Source organism: Procambarus clarkii, chromosome 51, assembly GCF_040958095.1.
Source record: "Procambarus clarkii isolate CNS0578487 chromosome 51, FALCON_Pclarkii_2.0, whole genome shotgun sequence".
Classification (NCBI taxonomy): Eukaryota; Metazoa; Arthropoda; class Malacostraca; order Decapoda; family Cambaridae; genus Procambarus; species Procambarus clarkii.
Window position 1 is genome coordinate 7,744,546 of NC_091200.1, and position 20,666 is coordinate 7,765,211.

The 20,666-nt window shown below is 36.3% G+C and overlaps 1 protein-coding gene across 2 annotated transcripts in view; it reads right to left on the reverse strand.

The window, feature by feature from the left end:
- Positions 1-15,788: 15,788 nt before the first annotated feature.
- mRpL1 (mitochondrial ribosomal protein L1) overlaps positions 15,789-20,666 on the reverse strand; it is a 45,252-nt gene continuing 40,374 nt past the window's right edge. For both annotated transcript variants that reach the window (XM_069303913.1, XM_045769084.2), the window contains exons 7-9: positions 20,350-20,468; positions 17,947-18,048; positions 15,789-16,166 (exon numbers count right to left, since the gene is read on the reverse strand). In XM_069303913.1, coding sequence (XP_069160014.1) covers positions 16,065-16,166; positions 17,947-18,048; positions 20,350-20,468 — 323 coding nt within the window. In that variant the 3' untranslated portion in view covers positions 15,789-16,064. The remainder of the gene's footprint in view (positions 16,167-17,946; positions 18,049-20,349; positions 20,469-20,666) is intronic.

The following is a 20,666-nucleotide window of genomic DNA, read 5'->3' on the forward strand; positions in this document are numbered from 1 at the left end:
ACAAGTTTTTTGGAACACGACATCAAATTCATCGTAAAATTTGAATTGGTACACGACGGTTTGCTTGGATGATGACATCTGTTTGTATGCGTATGTGTCGAACGAGCTCATGGTGCTGGGGGCGCAGGGTGAAGCGCTCTCAGTTTATTTACAAGTTTATCGGCGTAGTGACGACCGTGGCTGCGCTTTGAATTCTTTGTGAAGAATTTCATTGTTTGCCTGCTTTTTTGCTTTTTTAATTTAAAAGTTATTATATATCATGCCATGGGTCCCAAGAAAGTCGGTGGTAAAGTTCAACCTAAGAAAATAATTGTGAGAAAGATGATAGAGTAAAAACAAGAGATCATTCTTAGTAAATGAATATCATGTCTCACTACAGAAGTGTTAAAAGGTAGGGAAAACGAGTATCTTTAGACAGATTCTTAGTAAGACAAGCAAGCAGTGAGCCGCAACCAGATCCTAGTGGTATGCCTGCAAAACGTAAGTGTGTGTGTACCCCAGAAATGTCATCACTGCTGTTATAATGGAAGGGGACTCCATTTCCAAACACTAACACCTCTCCTCCTCCCCTCCTCACTGTCTTCCATACACCAACAAGAGTCCTCATTCAAGGCAAGATATATATACAGCACTTTATTGTAGCTAGTACAAAATGAGTTATTCAGTATAAAATGTATTTTGAAGTTAATATTTTTGGGGGTGTGGAACGGATTAATTCAACTTACATTATTTCTTATGGGAAAATTCGTTTTGGTTGATGTGTCTCTGGGAACGGATTATGATCATAAACGAAGGTACTAAAAATAAATAAATATATATATATATAATTTTTTTTTTTTATATTTATAATATATTAATTCACGAAAACTTAGACTTATTAGGCAAACCGGGCCTTGCATAGTAGGCTGAGAAGTGCGTTCTGGCTATATATATATATATATATATATATATATATATATATATATATATATATATATATAATAAATAATTTATATTTATTCATAGTGTTGTGAGGCATGAGGAGGCTGCCAGCTCAGACAAACCAGCGGCTGAAAGATTTATTAAAGAATTTTAAAGAGTTTGCACAGGCTGAGGGATACCTACTGCAACAAGTGTTTAATTGTGATGAGACAGGACTGTTCTGGAAAAGATTGCCTAAGAGGACATAAATTACAAGGAGGAAAAATCCTTGCCTGGACACAAGCCTATGAAAGATAGGTTTACGCCTGTGCTGTGTTCAAATGCGAGTGGCGATTTGAAATTTAATCCGTTGCTTGTGTATCATTCTGAAAAATTCAAGGGTTTTCAAACAGAATAAAGTGCAGAAAAACCAAATGTGTGTGATGTGGAGGGCTAATAATAAGGCATGGGTGACTAGGTTTTATTTTTTGGAGTGGGTGAATGAAGTGGTGTGCCCTGCCATAGAAAAATATCTGCAGGAGAAACATTTGCCACTCAAGGCCCTGCTTCTCCTCGACAATGCTCCTGCTCATCCTCCAGGCTTGAAAGAGGAATTCTTGCACAGATACAGTAATTTTCTCACAGTAAAGTTCCTTCCTCCTAACACCACTTCTCTAATTCAGCCTATGGACCAGAAAATCATAGCGAATTTTAAGAAACTATGAAAGGGCACTTTTCCCGAAATATTTTGAAGTGACTGAAGCCACACAGCTCACCCTCAAAGAGTTCTGGGAACACCATTTTAACATTTGTAGTGCTTTAAAACTCTACAAAGTCTGGCAAGAAGTGACTCAAAGAACCCTGATCTCTGGCTGGAGAAAATTGTGGCTTGAATGTGACAGAACTAGATTTTGAGGGGTTTGAGCCTGTAAATGATGTGCCTATTGTTGAGGAAATTGTTACTCTGGGCTGGCAAATGGGCTTGGAATTGGATGGTGATGATGTGGAGGAGTTGGTGGAAGAACACAACGTAGAACTGACCACCGAAGAACTCCAAGCCCTTGAAAAGGAACAGCAAGAAGACCCAGCTGAGGATGTTTCTCCAGTGGAGGAGGATGAGGCAGTACAGAATGTCCCTTCCACAACCATTAAGAAGTGGTGTCAGATGTGGGAAGAAATGCAAACTTTTATTGAAACGACTCGCCCAGAGAAAGCTGTAGTAGGCCGTTGCATTAATCTTTTCAGTGACAATGTGATGCCTCACTACAGACAAATGTTGCGAAGAAGGGAAAAGCAATCATCAATGGACCGCTTTGTTGTGAGAAAATCGAGCAGTGAGCCACAACCAGGACCTAGTGGTATGCAGGCAAAACATGCCAGAGAATGCACTCCAGAGAGGTCCTCCCTGCCTGATGTTATAATAGAAGGGGACTCCCCTTCCAAACAGTAACACCTCTCCTCCTCCCCCCTCCTCACCATCTTCCATACGCCAACAGCAGTCATCAGTAAGGGTAAGTAATAACTTGAACATACTTTGGTAGTGTAGATTTAGATGAATTAGGTATAAAATTTAGTTTGAAGTGAGGTTTTTGGGTAGTCAGGAACGGATTAATTCATTTCCCATTATTTCTTATGGGGAAATTAGCTTCGGTTTACAAGTTTTCGGATTACGAACTGTCTCCAGGAACGGATTAAACTCTTAAACCGAGGTACCCCTTTATATAATTATTGTGAACAAATACCACTCATGGTGTTCGTATATTTATACTTGTACTGTATATCCATACATACCTATATTTTCAAAGTTAACCACCTTTGACACCATCTGTTAGCATGAAAAAACTGAATTATTAAAGTGAGAAACAATGAAAACAATTGACAGTTATTCCCATGCAGTACCTCACTTCATTTCTACCCCCCCAAAAAAATGCAACTTCTCCAGCCCACTAGAGCTAAACCACAAGATGTACTTGGACCCATCCTGTTTCTGATACATGTAAATGATCTTCCAGAGGGTATAAACTCATTCCTCTCAATGTTTACTGATGCAAAAATTGAGACGAATAAAGACCGATGAAGATAAGACAGAGACTACAGGACGACCTAAACAAACTAGAGGAATGGTCTAGAAAGTGTCTACTAAAGTTTAATTCAGGAAAGTGTAAAGTAATGAAATTAGGCGAAGGGAGCTGGAGGCTAAACACAAGGTACCATATGGGAGGTGAAATTCTGCAAGAGCCAAATAAGAGAAAGATCTGGGGGTTGATATCACAATGAACCTGTCTCCAGAACCCCACATCAAAAGGATATCAGCAGCAGCATATGCTAGATTGGCCAACATAAGACCTGCTTTTAGAAACTTGTGTAAGGAATCATTCAGGATCTTGTATACCACTTACATCAGATCAATCCTTGAATATGCAGCTCCAGCCTGGAGTCCATACCTAGTTAAACACAAGACAGAGAAGATTCAGAGGAATACCACCAGACTAGTCCCAGAACTGAGAGGTATGAGCTACAACAAAAGGCTATGGGAGCTAAACCTTACGTCCCTAGAAGACAGAAGAGTAAAGGAAGACATGATAACTACCTACAAAATTCTCATGAGAATTGACAAGGTGGACAAAGATAAACTATTTAGCATGGGTTTTCACAAGGGGACACAGGTGGAAACTTAGTACCCAAATGAGCCAGAGACATTAGAAATAATTTTTTCAGTGTCAGAGTAGTTAAAAAATGGAATGCTTTAGGCAGTGATATGGTGGAGGCTGACTCCATACACAGTTTAAAATGTAGATTTGATAGAGCCCAATAAGCTCCAAAATCTACAACAGTTGATTGACAGTCGAGAGGCAGGACCAAAGAGCCAAAGCTCAACCCCCGCAAGCACAACTAGGCGAGTACAAGAGGTAGACGTTTTACTTGGATTTTTGTGCTTCTGGGATGCTAATTAACACTGTCAAAAGAAAAAATAATTTTTCAGAACAATTTTTTGTTTCCCCACTGCAGGGATGTCGGCATATAACCGTTAAACATTCCCAGGGTTAAAGTAAATAAATTCATTATATTTGAAAATATAAATTTTACTTTATTATAAAGTTCTATTTGCCTTGTGACCCAATGAGTGGCAAAGGTGACCACGTCCATAAGAAATTTGGCTGCAGTGTACAGTCTTTATATACTTTATGTATTGGCATTTTTTTTAATGCTCTGAACCCTTTTCTACTTCAGCCCCAGTATTGATGCTGCTTGACAACATTTCTACTCCAGTGATAGTCCACAGGGTGGCTTAGTAGATGCTCAATGGAAATAGTGTGACAGGCACAGAAGGGGAAGTTCAAATACCCCTGTACAACAGACGGGTCCAGAAGATATTTCAAGGAAGACAAAAAACTATATAAAATACTCCCCATATTGTTTTCTCAAGCATTCAGTATTTTTATTAAGAAAATCCATAGGAGCTGTGAAGAGGGTTCAAACCTATTCGGTGGGTGTTCCCACACGCACTTACACTAGTGACTAAACCATGACATGGTAATCCTTGTGTGTTCAGTAGAATTCAAGGTTGCAATCCTTATACCATGTCGTGGTCTAATCGTCAATGTGTGGGCGTGGGAACACCCACCACATAGGTTTGAACCCCTCATCGTGGCTCCTATGGATTTTCTCGTGGGTGCAGTCACGTTAGTGTGGTTTTTCTCTATTTTTATTCTTATCTGTGATTTATGATCTCCCCTTCTCCCAGGTGCCTATGTTTGCTGCTGTACAGTTTACAAAATTGTCTGATGACAATTTGGCAAGACCTGGTGGCAATTATAATTTATAATCAAAGTCAAAACTGAATATGCAAATTTTCAGCAGTGTAATTTGAAATTTGAGTATCTGTGACAGGGATACCAAATAGTTTTGCCATTTATATTTCTGGTATGTTTCTAGTCAATATGCATCTTGATGCTTCATCATATTGATTCAAAAGTTAAAATACTATTACAGTACATAAGTTTGCAGTAAAGGTCACTGGTCCTTTGCCAGTTAACCCTTAACCCTTAAAGTGTGCAAAATCTCATGTGATGTGCGACATTGAACTCTGTTTATAAAATTTTCTGAAACTTTCAACTGTTATGTTAATAATCTACTAGGCAAATGCTCCAACTTTGTCTAAATGATACCAGTGTAACTTGAAAAACAAGAAAATAAAAAATAATTATAAAATTGAATATTGAAAACTTCAGATTTTGAAATCAGCTGCAAAAATATAAAAATATCACCAACTGTTCATTTGGTGTAATTATGCTCTCAGAATAGCATATGATCTTCATTTTCATAAATTTAGAATATAGTTTTTCACTATTGTTTACTGTAAAAAAAATGTCAATATGGCATTTGAAATATGCGCAAATTTAGACAACAAAAATGTATAACTCCAAACGTTTAGTTTATGAAAAATCAATTCTATGGGGATTGTAGAACAGACAGCTGTGCACACTATATTTAAAAATGGTGAGAATCGGTCAGAAACTAGATTTTTGGATACTGAAGTACAGTAAGTTGAAATTCTAGTTACAGATATAATTGAAGTTGAAGTTATCGACAATGATTAAGGCAGTTCTAATTCGTGATTTTACTTGTATGTTGTAATAAACATTGTTTGGCATTCGTACTCAAGTATGTGAAAGTTGTAGGTCAATGTGTGTAGAAATGAAGTAAAAAAAAAAAACCCCCAAAAAAACAAAATATAGGGATAATTATAATAATTATGATTTAGGGAATATATTTAGGGTATACTTTATAGCAGTAAAAAAGCCCTAATCTTGTCCCTAATCATCAAAACAACCTAAAGAAATAAGGAAAGTTAGAGTTTGAAATCTGTGTTAAAATCAGCCCAAAAAAATTCAGTCCCAAGTTCTGAGAGTTGTAACCGATTTATTTGTTGACCAATTTAATTCTGCCTTCATATAGTTAGGGACGAGTATGCATTCTCCAGGACGTAAAGGTTAAAACAAATTCAAATAATCAACAAAGGAGAAACAAACTAAAAACAACTCCCCCCCCCCCCCCAAAACAAAAATGGACATTGTTGGAAAGTAACTGATAATAACATTGGGCAATGTATTCATATGATATATAACAAAATAGAGCATAACATAATTACTCATTATTTGTGTTATGTATTACTCACCAATGCTATAAAGACACCAGCTGTATATCCACTTTGTGGACGCTTCTGACTACTATTCTTCTTCTTTGGGCATCGGACAGGTGCTTACATCTCTTTATTATTGCATTATCTATCAGTTCCAGTTATTAGGAGCTCTTCTCTCTATCAACAAAACGTTCTTTTTTTTTTAATATTCGTCTAAAATCAATTTCTGAAAATATTTTGATGAAAGTTTCATGAAGCAGAAGCCAATAAGTTGGAGATTTTTTTAAATTTTTAAGTAATTTTTACATAATTTGAATATTTTTCGAATTATACCTCCCCCCTTCAATGTCACACATCATATGACATTTTGTGCAGTTTAAGGGTTAAGCTACATTTTTTTTTAAATAGACCTTGTATCACTTAGTTTTCAACACACTTAAGTGGGAAGGGATCAACCATAGAAAAGAAATATGAATAATATAGTGAAAGAAGGTTATAAGAGTATTTAAAAAATGTGAATCACTCGGCCAATTATATCAGTGATGGTACTTTGCAGATAAACCAGCATCACAACATTCCAGAAGTTACTTAAGAGCTACACTCGTTGCTCCATTTTTTTTTTTTTTTTTTTTTAAATGTATGGTACAGTATTACTTGAAAGAACTTTATTTATAGACCAGCACTGTAATCCAGTTTGTAGAGGCAGTAATATTAAGATGTTAACTTGTATATTGTGGTTATTGCTGGCCACATGCAGGTAAGTTATTGGCAACCTTTGTGCTGCTTCTTGGACAGGTAATTATCACTCACGTTTTTAGTGGTTTCACCAGGATGAACATGTTTATTATAACCATTATAGTCACCTTCCTTTTAACACTTATTTCATGTCTTTTACTGTAATATCATTATCACCTCATCATGACATTTGTTTATTTTTAAATTATAAAGTGTTATTGTTCAATAATGTTTTATTTTCAGACTGATGTAAAATTGATTTAAGTGAAAGACTGACAGACAGACATATACCTTTTCCCATATATCTGCGGGGATTCTTGGAATATCCACTCCAATTGATATTAAAGAAATCCTTGTACACTAGAATTCTAGCAGATATGTATATGGAAAAAGGCAAATGTAGTACTAATCTATAAAAATGGTAGCAAAGAGGAACCTCTAAATTGTAGACCCTTATCAATAACCCTTAATCTCCGCAAAACGTCATATGAAGTCTGACATAGAGCTCAGTTTTTAAAATTTGCTGGACCACTTTCAAATGTATTGTGTATAATCTACAAGGCAAATGCTCCAACTTTGCCTAAATGATACCAACGTAACTTGAAAACAAGAAAATAAAAAATGATTATAAAATTGAATATTGAAAACTTCAGGTTTTGAAATCTGCTGCAAAATATAAAATATCACCAATTGTTCATTTGGTGTTGTTATGCTCTCAGAATAGCATATGATTTTCATTTTCATATATTTAGAATATAGGTTTTCAGTATAGTTTACTGAAAAAAAAAAATCGTCAATATGGCATTTGAAATACAGTATGCGCAAGTTTAGACAACAAAAATTTATAACTCCAAACATTTAGGGTTCATAAAAAATAAATTCTTAAGGGATTGTAGAACAGACAGCTGTGCACACTGAATGGAAAAATGGTGAGAATCTGTCAGAAACTAGATTTTTGGTTACTGAAGTAAGTTGAAATTCTAGTTATAGATATAATTGAAGTTGAAGTTATTAATAATGACTAAGGCAGTTCTAATTCATGAATTTACTTGTATGTTTTAATAAACATTTTTTGGCATTCATGCTCGAATATGTGAAAGTTGTAGGTCAATGTGTGTTGAAGTGAAATCAAGAAAAAATAACCCCTCCAAAAAACAAAATACTGTATAGAGATAATTATAATAATTATAATGATTTAGGGGATATATTTAGGGTGTACTTTATATAAGTGAAAAAACCCTAAACTGGTCCCTAATTGTCAAAACAACCTAAAGAGACAAAGAAAATAATTTGAAATATGTGAAAAAAATTACCCAAAACAAATTCAAAGTCCCAAATTTTGCGAGTTGACTCAATTATTTATTGACCAATTTCATTCTATCTTCACACAGTTAGGGACTGATATGCACTCTCCAGGATGTGAAGATTACAACAAAATCAGATAATAAACAAAGGAGAAAAAACTAAGAACTTAACAAAAAATCCCATAAAAATTTTGGACATTGATGAAAGTAACAAATATTAACATTGGTCAATGTATTTTTATGATATATAACAAAATAGAGCATAATAACATACTTTATTCATTATTATTTATTTTATTATATATTAGCAATGCCATAAAGGCACCAGCTGCATATCCACTTTGTGGACACTTACTATTCTTCTTATTTGTGTGTCAGACAGGTGCTTGCATCTCTTTATTGCTGCATTATCCCTCAGTTCCAGTTAATAGAAACTGTTCTCTTTATCAACAAAAAGTTCTTTTTAAAAAATTTGTCTAGAATCTATTTCTGAAAATATTTTGATGAAAGTTTCACGACCCTGATGCCAATAAGTTGGAGATTTGTTTAACTTTTTAAGTAATTTTTACATAATTCAAATATTTTTCGCTTCCTGACACCCTAAGGCTGTGCTGTTTAAGGGTTAACAAGTGTGTAGTCAAAACACTAGAAAAAAAATAGTTAAAGCGAAATGGGTTGAACACCTAGAGAGAAATGACATGATAATGGACAGACAGTATGGTTTTCGAACAGGAAGATCCTGTGTAACAAATCTACTTAGTTTTATGATAGTTACAGAGATGCTACAAGAAAGAGGTGGTTAGGTTGACTGTTTATCTGGACCTTTACAAGCAAGTTGATAGTCCCACACATGAGGCTGTTCTGGAAACTGGAACATGCTTGAGGCATGACAGGGAGACTTCTGATATGGATGAACAATTTTCTGACAGACAGATGAGGGCAGGTAATTAGAGACAATGTATCGTGACTGGAGGAGTGTTACTAGGGGAGTACTACAGGGTTCAGTTCTTGCACTAGTAATGTTCATGAAATACATAAATGATCTACCAGAAGGAATACAAAATTATATGAACATGTTTGCAGATGATGCTAAGATACTGGGGAAGATAGGAGACGCAGACTATTGTAATGCCCTTCAAATTTATCTAGATAAAATAAGTGCTTGGGGTGTCAAGTGACAAATGGAATTCGATGTAAATAAATGCCAAGTTATGGAATGCGGAATCTGAGAAAATAGACTACACACAAACAACTAACAAATTATGTGGAAAGGAATTACAGAACTCTACTAAAGAAAGAGATCAAGGGGGTGGTTTTGAATAGTAAGCTGTCACCAGAGGAACATGTAAAGAACATTGGGAGAGGAACATATGAGTCGCTTGCCAACTTCAGACTTGCTTTTAATTATATGGATGGTGAAATGCTAAAGAAAAAGTTCATGGTTTTGAGAGACCAAAATTGTAATATGCAGCAGTTGCATGGGGCCCGAATCTCAAGAAGCACAAATAAACTGGAAAAGGTGCAACAGCATGCTACAAAATAGCTTCCGGGACTGAAAAACAAAAGTTACGAGGAGTGACTCGAGGCGTTTAACATGCCAAAACTAGAAGATAGATGAAACAGAGGTGACATGATCGCCACTTACAAAATACTAACATCAATCTACCAAATTGACAAAGGAATTTCTGAAACCAGCAACTTTATAAACAAGAGGACACCGATTCAAGCTAAGGAAACAAAGGTGCCGAAAAAATATTAGAAAGTTTTCTTTGCAAACAGGGTGGTAGATAGAACAAGCTAAGTGAGGTGGTGGTGGAGGCCAAAACTGTCAGTAGTTTCGAAGCGTTATACCACAAAGAGTACTGGGAAGACGGGACACCATGAGCATAGCTCTCATCCTTCTACACTTAGGTAATTACACTCTTGCTTTCTCATACACAGTCACATTTCCTATGAGATGAAGATAGACAAAGACTACAGGATGACCTGGACAAAATGAAGGAATGGTCAAGAAAATGGCTACTAAAGTTCAACTCAGGAAAGTGTAAAGTAATGAAATTAGGTGAAGGTAGCAGGAGGCCGAATACAAGGTACCATCTAGGAGGTGAAATTCTGCAGGTCAAATATAGGAAAAGAGCTGAGGGGTTGATATCACATCGAACATGTCCATAGAAGCCCACATCAAAAGGATAGCAACAACGTTTACTAGATTGGCCAACATAAGAACTGCCTCTAGAAACTTGTGTAAGGAATCATTCAGGATCTTGTATACCACTTATGTCAGGCCAATCCTGGAGTATACACCTTCAACCTGGAGTCCATACCTATTTAATCAAGACAAAGAGAAAATTCAGAGGTATTCCACCAGACTAGTCCCAGAACTGAGAGGTATGAGCTACGAGGAAAGGGTATGGGAGCTAAACCTCACGTCCCTGGAAGACGACGAGTAAAAGGAGACATGATCACCACCTACAAAATTCTCAAGGCAATTGACAGGGTTTACAAAGACAAACTATTTGGCATGGGTGGAACATGAAAAGGGGACACAGATGGAAACTTAGTACCCAAATAAGCTACAGAGACATTAGAACTTTTTGTCAGGGTAGTTAACAAATGGAATGCATTAGGCAGTGATGTGGTGGAGGTAGATTCCATACACAATTTCAATTGTAGATTTGATAGAGCCCAATAGGCTCAAGAATCTGTACACCAGTTGATTGACATTAAAAGAGGTGGGACCAAAGAGCCACAGCACAACTAGGTGAATACACTCACTCTTTCACTGTGAGACAGACAAAAGCCTTGCGAGTTTGGAATAAGGACGATTAACTAACAATACCCTATCAGCAAGCAAAACATGGAGAAAGTAGGAACTAGATGACAAAGGAGAGGGCCTTAAATGGCCTTGAGAGAGAGGTTATATTAAGAGCAGATTAAAATAATTTGCTGAAATGTGCAGATATATACTGCTAAGTGTAATTGTCCATTAGTTATTAAATACTGTATAGGTATACCTTTGCAAGCATTATTTACCAAAATCACACTATTAATTTTGTTTGTTTTTTCAGGAACTTCTCATATCTGTAATCATATCCTTGTGTTTGTAAATCTAGTACACTAGTATTTCAGCTTTTGTTTGATTTGCAATTTATGGATATAGGTACAGTATCCCCTAATGGAATGCCTTAATAATTTTCACTTTTTGTCTGAAAAGTCATGGTGTGTACTGTAGTTATTGGAGAATGTGTTTGTGTACCTGTAAAGTAGATCCTTATTGTTATTTGGTAAATGTATTCTTGAGAATCTTTAAAAAAAAAATTGAGGAAAAAGATGGGCGAGGAGCTGAATAAAAATGTGTACAATAGGATGATTAGGTGCTAGTAGCATAAGTGTAAGGGGAGATTTATTTTGGAGCAATCTATACATTTCTTTAACTGGAATTCAGTACCAGAATAATCAAATACTGTATACCCCCAACAATTTTGTTTAAAATATTATACAGTACAGGTATAATGAAAGTGCATTCTGTTGTTTTCACCTAAAGAACTTCATTTATATTAAAATTAGCAGAAAATAAGAAAAAGTCCTATGTAGTGGCATATCAATTAGGAAACGGTCAAGTATGAATTGGTCCATTGCAGTGGGAGTACACTGCCCAGATGTTAGGGGAATAGTTTTTATACTCTCACTTCAAAACGAGTCTTGTGTTATCCCCCCCCCCCCCCCATCTCAAAAGTTATTTTAAAGTTGCACATTTTTCATACAGCAGTGGATGAAGGTGTTTTTGTCCTGTTTTGTTTTTTATCTCAGAATTTTCCTATAGGAATTACTTGTAAATATTAAAGTCAAGATTTTACATGTCCAGCTTATAAAGTTTTTCTATTATGTAATAATATCGCATAACTTGTAGCCCTTCCATCAACATCCTTTTATGGGAACTATAATGTAGACTATTATCAGACAGCTTTACCATGCCCAACCCCTTATGGGTGTTGCCTTGACAAGGGAAGGGGGCTCCTTTACACCATTCTTGGGCAAGTGAAGAGAGGATGGCTTTTGCTGCTCAATCCTACCTGCTGTGGTAACTTACAAAAAATTTCACTTCCTAAACTGGTTTCACCACTTGCATTGTTACCTGATCATGGAGACCAGTGTGTTCTGTTTTCTTTATTGAGAGAGCAATCCTTTCCAACAGCTGTATCTCTTTGGGAACAACATGCTTCTCTGGTGAAGATAAAACATGAGGTTGGGTGATGCCCGACAATCGGCTAGTTGGCCTAGCCTAGCCAGGCTCTTTCCACTGGTCATCTCTGTATACTCCTGGGGGGTCACTCAATGAGTACTGTACTTCTAATGAACCTCCCCTTCTTGGGCTCTGTAATGAATGGGGGCAAGGTGATGCCTTGGGTGTTATATGTATACATCTCTTAAGTCTTATGTGGCAGGTGGACACATAAGTCTTTGATAATATTTTACTTGCCTAGGGAAGAGCTTCCTGCTGGCTCTACAGCTTGTTCTTGACATGACAGTATCCTCTGATCATCTTGATCCTCTTCTACCCTAAACTGTGGCAGTGGCACGGTCATTTGGTGTGACCAGCTCCATGTTGTACACATTTGTTGTATATATGATAAACATGACAGTGCCATAAGCACCCTTTGCTACAGGAGGTCTGCAGTATCATACTCACCTTTTGGCTCTGCACTCATGCTTTGCATGCTCCCACAGTATGCTTAGTGCATCTGACATGCAGTGCTCTAATGGCTTTGGAGTTCTATAATCCTTCACATAATATGCCTACGGATATCCAACAGAGGCTGTTCCTCATCATTAGATATGAGTAATTTTGCATGGTTCCAAGCCGTATTGGTATTCCCCTAATGATCTCGCTAATACTACTACTGCTAGAGAAGCCGTTTGTACCTGTCCCATCTCCCAAAGGTGAATTCCTTGTTGGATTTTTACTCTGGCATTCTTAATTCAATCTGGAACTAGAGTAGTAGATGTTTATTGCATGTAACAAATAATGTAGTCAAATGCAACCTGTCCCTGTAGCCTTCCTCCTGCCACTGAAACGGGAAATGTCAGTCTTTGTCAGTTCGCCTTCTTTGGATAAGTAAAAGAAAAAAAAAATATCATATACTATTTTACTAGTTTTAGAGTATTTAACACCAGCCTCCATATTCCATTTTATATTTTTTTGAGATATGAGCACCATACAACTGTTGCACATTTTAAAGCATTATTCGTGATATTGCTTTTAAATAATCCATGTATTTGAAGGCAATTATGAAATTTAGTGTGACCTATGCTACTCTATTCAAGACCCACACCAAGGGCATAGTGACAGTTTACTTTCCAGGGCCCTTCTTAAATCTCTTGCTTTGCCTTTAACCAACAATTGACCTTGTTGTAGGATGTGACAACTTCAGGTACCCATTTATTAGGTGAAGAGCACAATGTCTGTGGAATGCTGTAAGTTTTCCCACTTCTAATTTATGAAGGTACTGTATAGCCTATTTTATTGCCAGGGGGGTGGGGGGGTGGAAGGGAAGGGAACTATCTGGGAAAGTACCAAGCCACTATGACTATATAGCACTTGGGAGGGGTCAGGATAAGAATAAATCAACCCGTTCTCGCAAATTCGTAAAGTCAATATTGACTTATTAAATATGTGCATAGGTGACATACTTAACATAATAGATACCCTTAAAAAGATTCATAGAAAACACCGACCTTACCTAACCTACTTAGTATGTTAAGATAAGCATCTTATTTGCTTCGTAATTACAATTATTACCCAACCTATAATAGGTATAGGTTAAGTAATAATTGTAATTACGAAGCAATAAGATGCTTATCTTAAGATACTAACAAGGTTAGGTAAGGTCGGTGTTTTCTATGAATCTTTTTAAGGGTATCTATTATGTTTAGTATATCACCTATGCACGTAGTTAATAAGTCAATATTGACTTTACGAATTTGCGAGAACGGGTTGGAATAAATTGGAGTTGTGATGACTAATTATTCAGTACTTTATTTAAACTTTTTCCTCATTTCACACAGGACTACACAAATCTCTTAATTTTTATATTTAGTTTTCAATGTTTTGCAGAAATTTTCAGAATAAAGCAGTCATAATTTTTGTTTTTTTTTCATATCCTTTTACAGTACAATATATCAAACGTATGGAAAACTACTTTAATGAGGATGTTTGCTATTGTACGTTTGTGGATATTATCTAACCACAGTGAATGGTTTTGAAAATTGTTTGAAACATTATGTAATACATCTGTTAATTGTTGAAGATTGTGTGTGGTATTTACAGTGGATAAGCCTGGCCTCGGACTTGGGGAATAGAACAACTAACTCCCAGAACCCCATCAAGCAGATACAAAATTTAATTTTTAAAGGTTTGATGCCTGTAGAGAATATTAATAGTAGTCATGATATATTAATAGTTTGACATGTTGAAATTGGCAAAAGCAATGTTATTTTACAGCTTTCGCAATTTAACCACAGTAGGAAATAAGTGGCAAATACTAGGCCACTTCTTAAGCTCAACTTCTAGATATAGCTCCACAACAGTCCGAGATTGTGTCACCAGCCCTCATTTTTGAGTCGTCTCTTTCCTCTTCTATATCCACTATGGACCCCCTCCAACTCTTAAGTTCTGTCTTTTAGCATATGACCATCCGAGCAGACATTAACTGCTCTTTCTCCATCCCCACCAGAGACAATTGTGGCTATCTTGCAGTACCTTGACATTAAAAAATAAACCGGGTCTGTCTCTGCCTCTCTGTCTCCAGTAGGTAAGAAAACTAGTCTTTTTTTTTCTCTTTTCCTCGCCTCACCCCTCCTGTTCTTGTTTGTGCACCATCTATTCCTAGAGTAGTCATCTGCTCTCATTGAGTGTTCTCATTGCCATTGTTCCTTCCACTGATGCTATGTCCTGCTCTGGAGCACACATTCATTCCTGTCCCTTCTCAGCCTGAATCCCTTGACTGCCCCTCACCAGCACCTCTTTCCATGCCAACTTACCTGTTGCCTAAGGTAAGGTTCGGCTAAGCCCCAAAATCAAGATGCCCTCAAGAAGAGTGTTCCCTAGGGATCATTTGTTCCTTGTTCAAATCCTTAGTTAATTAAATACCATTTATGTCACATTATCTTGCGTCCTTAGGCTCTTGCTCCCTGTAAATGCAACTAGACTATTTTTCTCGACTACATGCTAGTTTTTTTTTGGGGGGGGGGGGGGAATAGTACCGAATATAAAATAAATCTTGTACAATGGCACACTTAAATTTCTAGTCAAGTCGTATAATGTAAGTAACGAAGAGATCAATTAAAATATTGAGAAGTGTACATTTTTCTTCATTTGCCTATATCTACAATATTAACTAAATCCTACTGGAAAATACAAGTAACATTATCCACATTTCAGGAAATGGAAACTGGAAATCCAGATACATGTATCTGGATTTAATTACAAATTCTGAATATTAACGTTATTATATGTAATCAATTTTTTCTCAAAACTGTGCATAGTGGTGACCCAGAACAAAGATAATTGCACCATGTAAGGATTAAGTATGGTTGCAAGTGCCTATAACACTACTGACAAAGCTCAACTTCACCGTTGACAGGAATAACTTTGTATTTAACAGCTGCTTTAATAAAATGTCATCTGGAGAGAAAAACATGGTAAATAAGGTTTAATTTATAATGTCTCACAAAAGGGAAACACATACATAAAGTGTTAAATAAACATTGTGGACCATTGGAAGGCATATGCAGTAATACACATTGCTTTGGAGTAAATGTAACTCTTCATGAGAATAAGTTCAGAAAATAAGATTGAACTATACAAGATATAGTACATTATTCAGATTTCCACACCTAAAGCTTAATTTCTGTGGATATGATCAAATGCTTACCAAGCTATAATGTATTGTTTTATTAATATGTAGTTTTAATGCCCTTTTTTAAGATACTGCTGCAACTTTTACATTTTCAGCCTTTTCTTTAATGTATGTTTCATGATTAATTCTAAACTGTTCACAACTTGGTAAGCTACAAAGACGCACCTGGAAAAAGAAAAATTTATTATTAGTCTACTGATGTACAAGACAGTTCAATTTTTAGCTTACAAATATCAGATAACTGAAGAGTAAGCAGTTAATGAGAATAACAGAAAATTCATGTCTTTAATATAGTGACAACAGTTTCTAAACATTTCAAGGAAGGAACACATCCAAAATAAAAACTATGGAACAATACATAGGTTATAGTATTGTAATATAAATTGGCAATGAGTTCCAAGTCTACAGAAAACAACCAACAAAACAGCCTATCACTTGCACCATGATAATATGACGGACAAATGGATTCATTTTCAGGGAATACAAAATTTGTTCCTTGAATATATGTAAATTAATAATTCCTTCAAACCTCAAATTAAAAAGCTCTACAATGTTCAAAATAGATTTCAAATTAATGGTAGTTCTTTCAACAGGACAGATGGCAAATAATTCCATAAAACACCTGCAATATTGTAAAGCAAATACGTATAATATATGATTTCACAGAGAGGGCAGGAAGCTTGTTAACCTTATCAAGGACTATGCCAATGACAACTTCTCTAATATAACGATGAGACCCACAACAGCTGTCTATGAACAGGTACATATTTAATGTTAAATGAACAAGCACAAGGTGCAAAACAAAAAAATAAATAAAAAATTATCGGGAATTTAATTTTTGGAACGTTCAGTAATTTCTTCAGAAGCATGACTAAAACAGCTAGGCCACAAGGGTAGGGTACACAACACCTTTTAGTAACTGACAGATTATGTTGGAGAAAAGAGATGCATGAACAAATGTGCCACATCAATTACAATAACAAAACTTGCATCATGCAAAAACCTGAATTTTAACTATGTTTAATTATCAAAGAAGAAGTCGGCATTAGATGAAAGTGTAATTGGCAGTCATCAAACGCCATGGAACAAAATCCACAAGGGTTCAGCATTTTGTTTAAAAGTTGTTAAATTGATGATGACATACAAACACTGAAATGCTTAATTCTCTGGATGTCTGCCTATTAGACACACAAATCACAATAGCATGATGCATCAAATGAACAAATCCACAAGGGCCGTAATGAGGGTTTGAATCTACGCCTGAGAGGATCCCAGATGCGCCTTAATCGACTGTGCCACGATATCAAAAAAGAATTGCAACCGGGGGTTCAACTGACCCTACATGGATCCTGCAGTCTCTCCGAGACACAAACCAGGATTTTACACAATTCCCCCATGCACCCGGGCTCTGTCGATAAGCTATTCTACCTCTTCGCCCTTATTTACTTGAAGGGCAAAAAGGTAGAATAGCTTGTTGACAGAGCCTGGGTGCATGGGGGGAATTGTGTAGAATCCTGGTTTGTTGTCTCGGAGAGACTGCAGGATCTGTGTGAGGTCAGTTGAACTCCTGGTTGCAATTCTTTTACCATGTCATGGCACAGTCGATTAACACATGTCTAAGACCCTCATTGACGTAGGTTCCAACCTTCATCATGGCCCTTGTGGATTTGTTCATCTGCCTATTAGATTTGACAAAATTTCTTACACTAGGAAACACTATCTACAATAGGCTACCCCCTACTTTTTTATTTTTCTACAGCACTGTGCACTGTGATCTACTCAGCCAACCTTTTGTAGCTTTCAAAAGTTCAAATATGAAAAGTTTATATAACATTTACAAAACTATTGCCTAAGTTAACATTCTGTTTAAGAGGAATAAAACGTCTTAAAATTTCAGAAGAACCAGAAACAGCTCAAGATAAAACTACCGGTATGTAGTACTCACCAAGGTAACAAGTTGACCAGATTTTCTGAGAGACTTATGGTTTTCAATGTCCCTAAGAAGAGTTGCAAGATTTTCTTCAAGTTGCTCATCTGTCATACTTAGCTGACACAAAAAAATTATTTTATCATTTTTTTTATAAAATGCAGTCATATTTTGTAATTCTTAATATTACATAAAGTATTACTGACAAACATTGCTGCACATGTCCTTTTGTTTCTTCTAAAAGTATGTTCTGATTGCAAAAGTATCACACAAAACACAGTTTACCCTAAAAAATCTGGATCATATCATTCTGGACCAATTACAGATTTGCATAAAATTCTAAAAAATTTTGGTGCTTGTTATTTTATCTGGTAAAAAAGAAACATCCTGACCACATACACCTAAGCTATCTTGCTTTAAATAAAATGAGAGATGGGAGATATACAATGTTATAAATATGACTAAAGGCTACAAAAAAGTTGTACAACGGTTTGTGTACATGTGCTACCTCACACCGCTGCCAGTATCTCTTTACAAGATGAATGTTTACTTCAGACTTAAGCTAATTTACATACTATTCCATTCTATATAAAAAATGAGCGATAAAGAGAATGCATGTTAAGATTCATAAATAACATGTAATATGATTTTCAGGTGTACAGTACTGTACAGTACTTTTTTTTTTTTTTTAACTTAGGAGATACATTAGGTTTTGTAATAATTTTAACTGGTAGGCTCACATACAATTAACATCTTGTTACTGCAGTGAACAACTGCAATTTTGAAAGAGCACTATAAAACGTTCAGCCCACTCTCTAGAATGGAATACTGCTGCACAATGACAGCCCCTTTTAAAGCTGGAGAAATTGCTGACCTGGAGAGCGTGCAGAGATCCTTTACTGCTAGAATCCACTCAGTAAAACATCTAAACTATTGGGACCGACTAAAGAGCCTAAACTTATATTCTCTTGAGCGCAGGCGGGAGAGATACATAATAATTTACACATGGAAAATAGTAGAGGGGCTGGTCCCAAACCTGCACACAAAAATAACAGCACATGAGACCAGAAGGCATGGCAGGATGTGCAGAATACCCCTGTTGAAGAGCAGAAGTGCAACAGGTACTCTGAGAGAGAACTCTATCAACACCAGAGGCCCGTGACTGTTCAACACGCTTCCACTACACATAAGGGGCATAACTGGCCGACCCCTCACAGTGTTCAAGAGAGAACTTTACAAACATCTCCAAAGGATACCTGATCAACCAGGCTGTGACTCATACGTCAGGCTGCGAGCAGCCGCGTCCAACAGCCTGGTTGACGAGTCCAGCAACGAGGAGGCCTGGTCGACGACCGGGCCGCGGGGTTGCTGAGCCCCGGAATCACCGCAAGGTAACCTCAAGGTAAGGTCCTCCTGTTTAGATAACACTTATAGAACACTGTGAACCATTGTACATGTATATTTATGTAATGGACAATTAGAAAGTAAAATTTGGTCCTATTGAATTTGGACAAACCAGATAAGATTTTGTATTTATGTTGCTAACAAAACCTAACCTAACTATGCTATCCAAGGCCTAATACAGTACATATACAGTATATGCTATACTAACCCCTAGGAATATTCAAGTTTGGTTTTGGCTTATTTCTTCCAAACTTTTATGAAGTGAATTGAAATGAATAGCACCAAATTCTACTGTCTAATTGTCCATGTCAATATAAGCATGATGGTCCAGTTACAAAGAATACTATTTAAACAAGAGGATGAGTTGAAAATGTTATGAACTATATTGTCCCACTTATTCCCCAACCAACCCTTAAGTTACATGTGTAACGACACATTCTATCTTACTGTAGTGTAATGTTTTTAATATCTAACATAATGCACTGATTCAGTGCTGTGCAGTGGCATCAAGCCTTATACTGCTCAAATTGCCGTATCGTATGTGAATGATCCCTATGGATTTTCTATACTATACTTTTATTCCATGAGTACCTGGAGGTAGGACTTTTTGAGTAAGTGTGCAGTTTGAGGGTTAAACAGGTAATGCATGTACTGTGCTAGAATGTTCCTGTGGCAGTCATCTCTGATCTAAATGGGAATTCTATATGGCTTAAATTTCTATGACATGAATCTCTTTCTGGCCATTTTGTACTTCAGGAAAATCTCCCTAGCACCTAATATGACCTATCAACAAGTTTGAATGAATCTAGTGACAATGGTGCAATAAGTTTTCCTGCTTAACTGTTCCTGTCCATGGACACAACCATACTTTAAAGGAGCAGCAGAATATGATATCTTTGAAAAAAAAAGAGTAATTCTTCCATAATCAACAGAAGTAAATTATTGTATTTAACAAGGCGAGTTCTCAGGGGATGAAAGGTATTGATGACATACTGAAAATTTTCAACATGTACTTACCCTGCCAAAAGTAGCTTCTATTGTTGCAAAGTCAGGATGATATTTGTTTACCGCAGTTCTATACTCAACACCTTTCATAAAGCGTTCAATGATGGGAATAATATCAGTGCCAGCAGTGCCTATAGAAGAATAAGTATGTTATTAATTACATAAATTAAGATACATATAACTCATTTTACACTAATTTTAATTTTGTTTTAGTTCAATTTTTTATTTGATTTATATATACTGTACAAGAGTTCTTACATTTTTGTAAAGTCACTAACTCACACAGCGTTTCGAGCAGGTTCTTAATTCTATTTTTTCCCCGGAATATG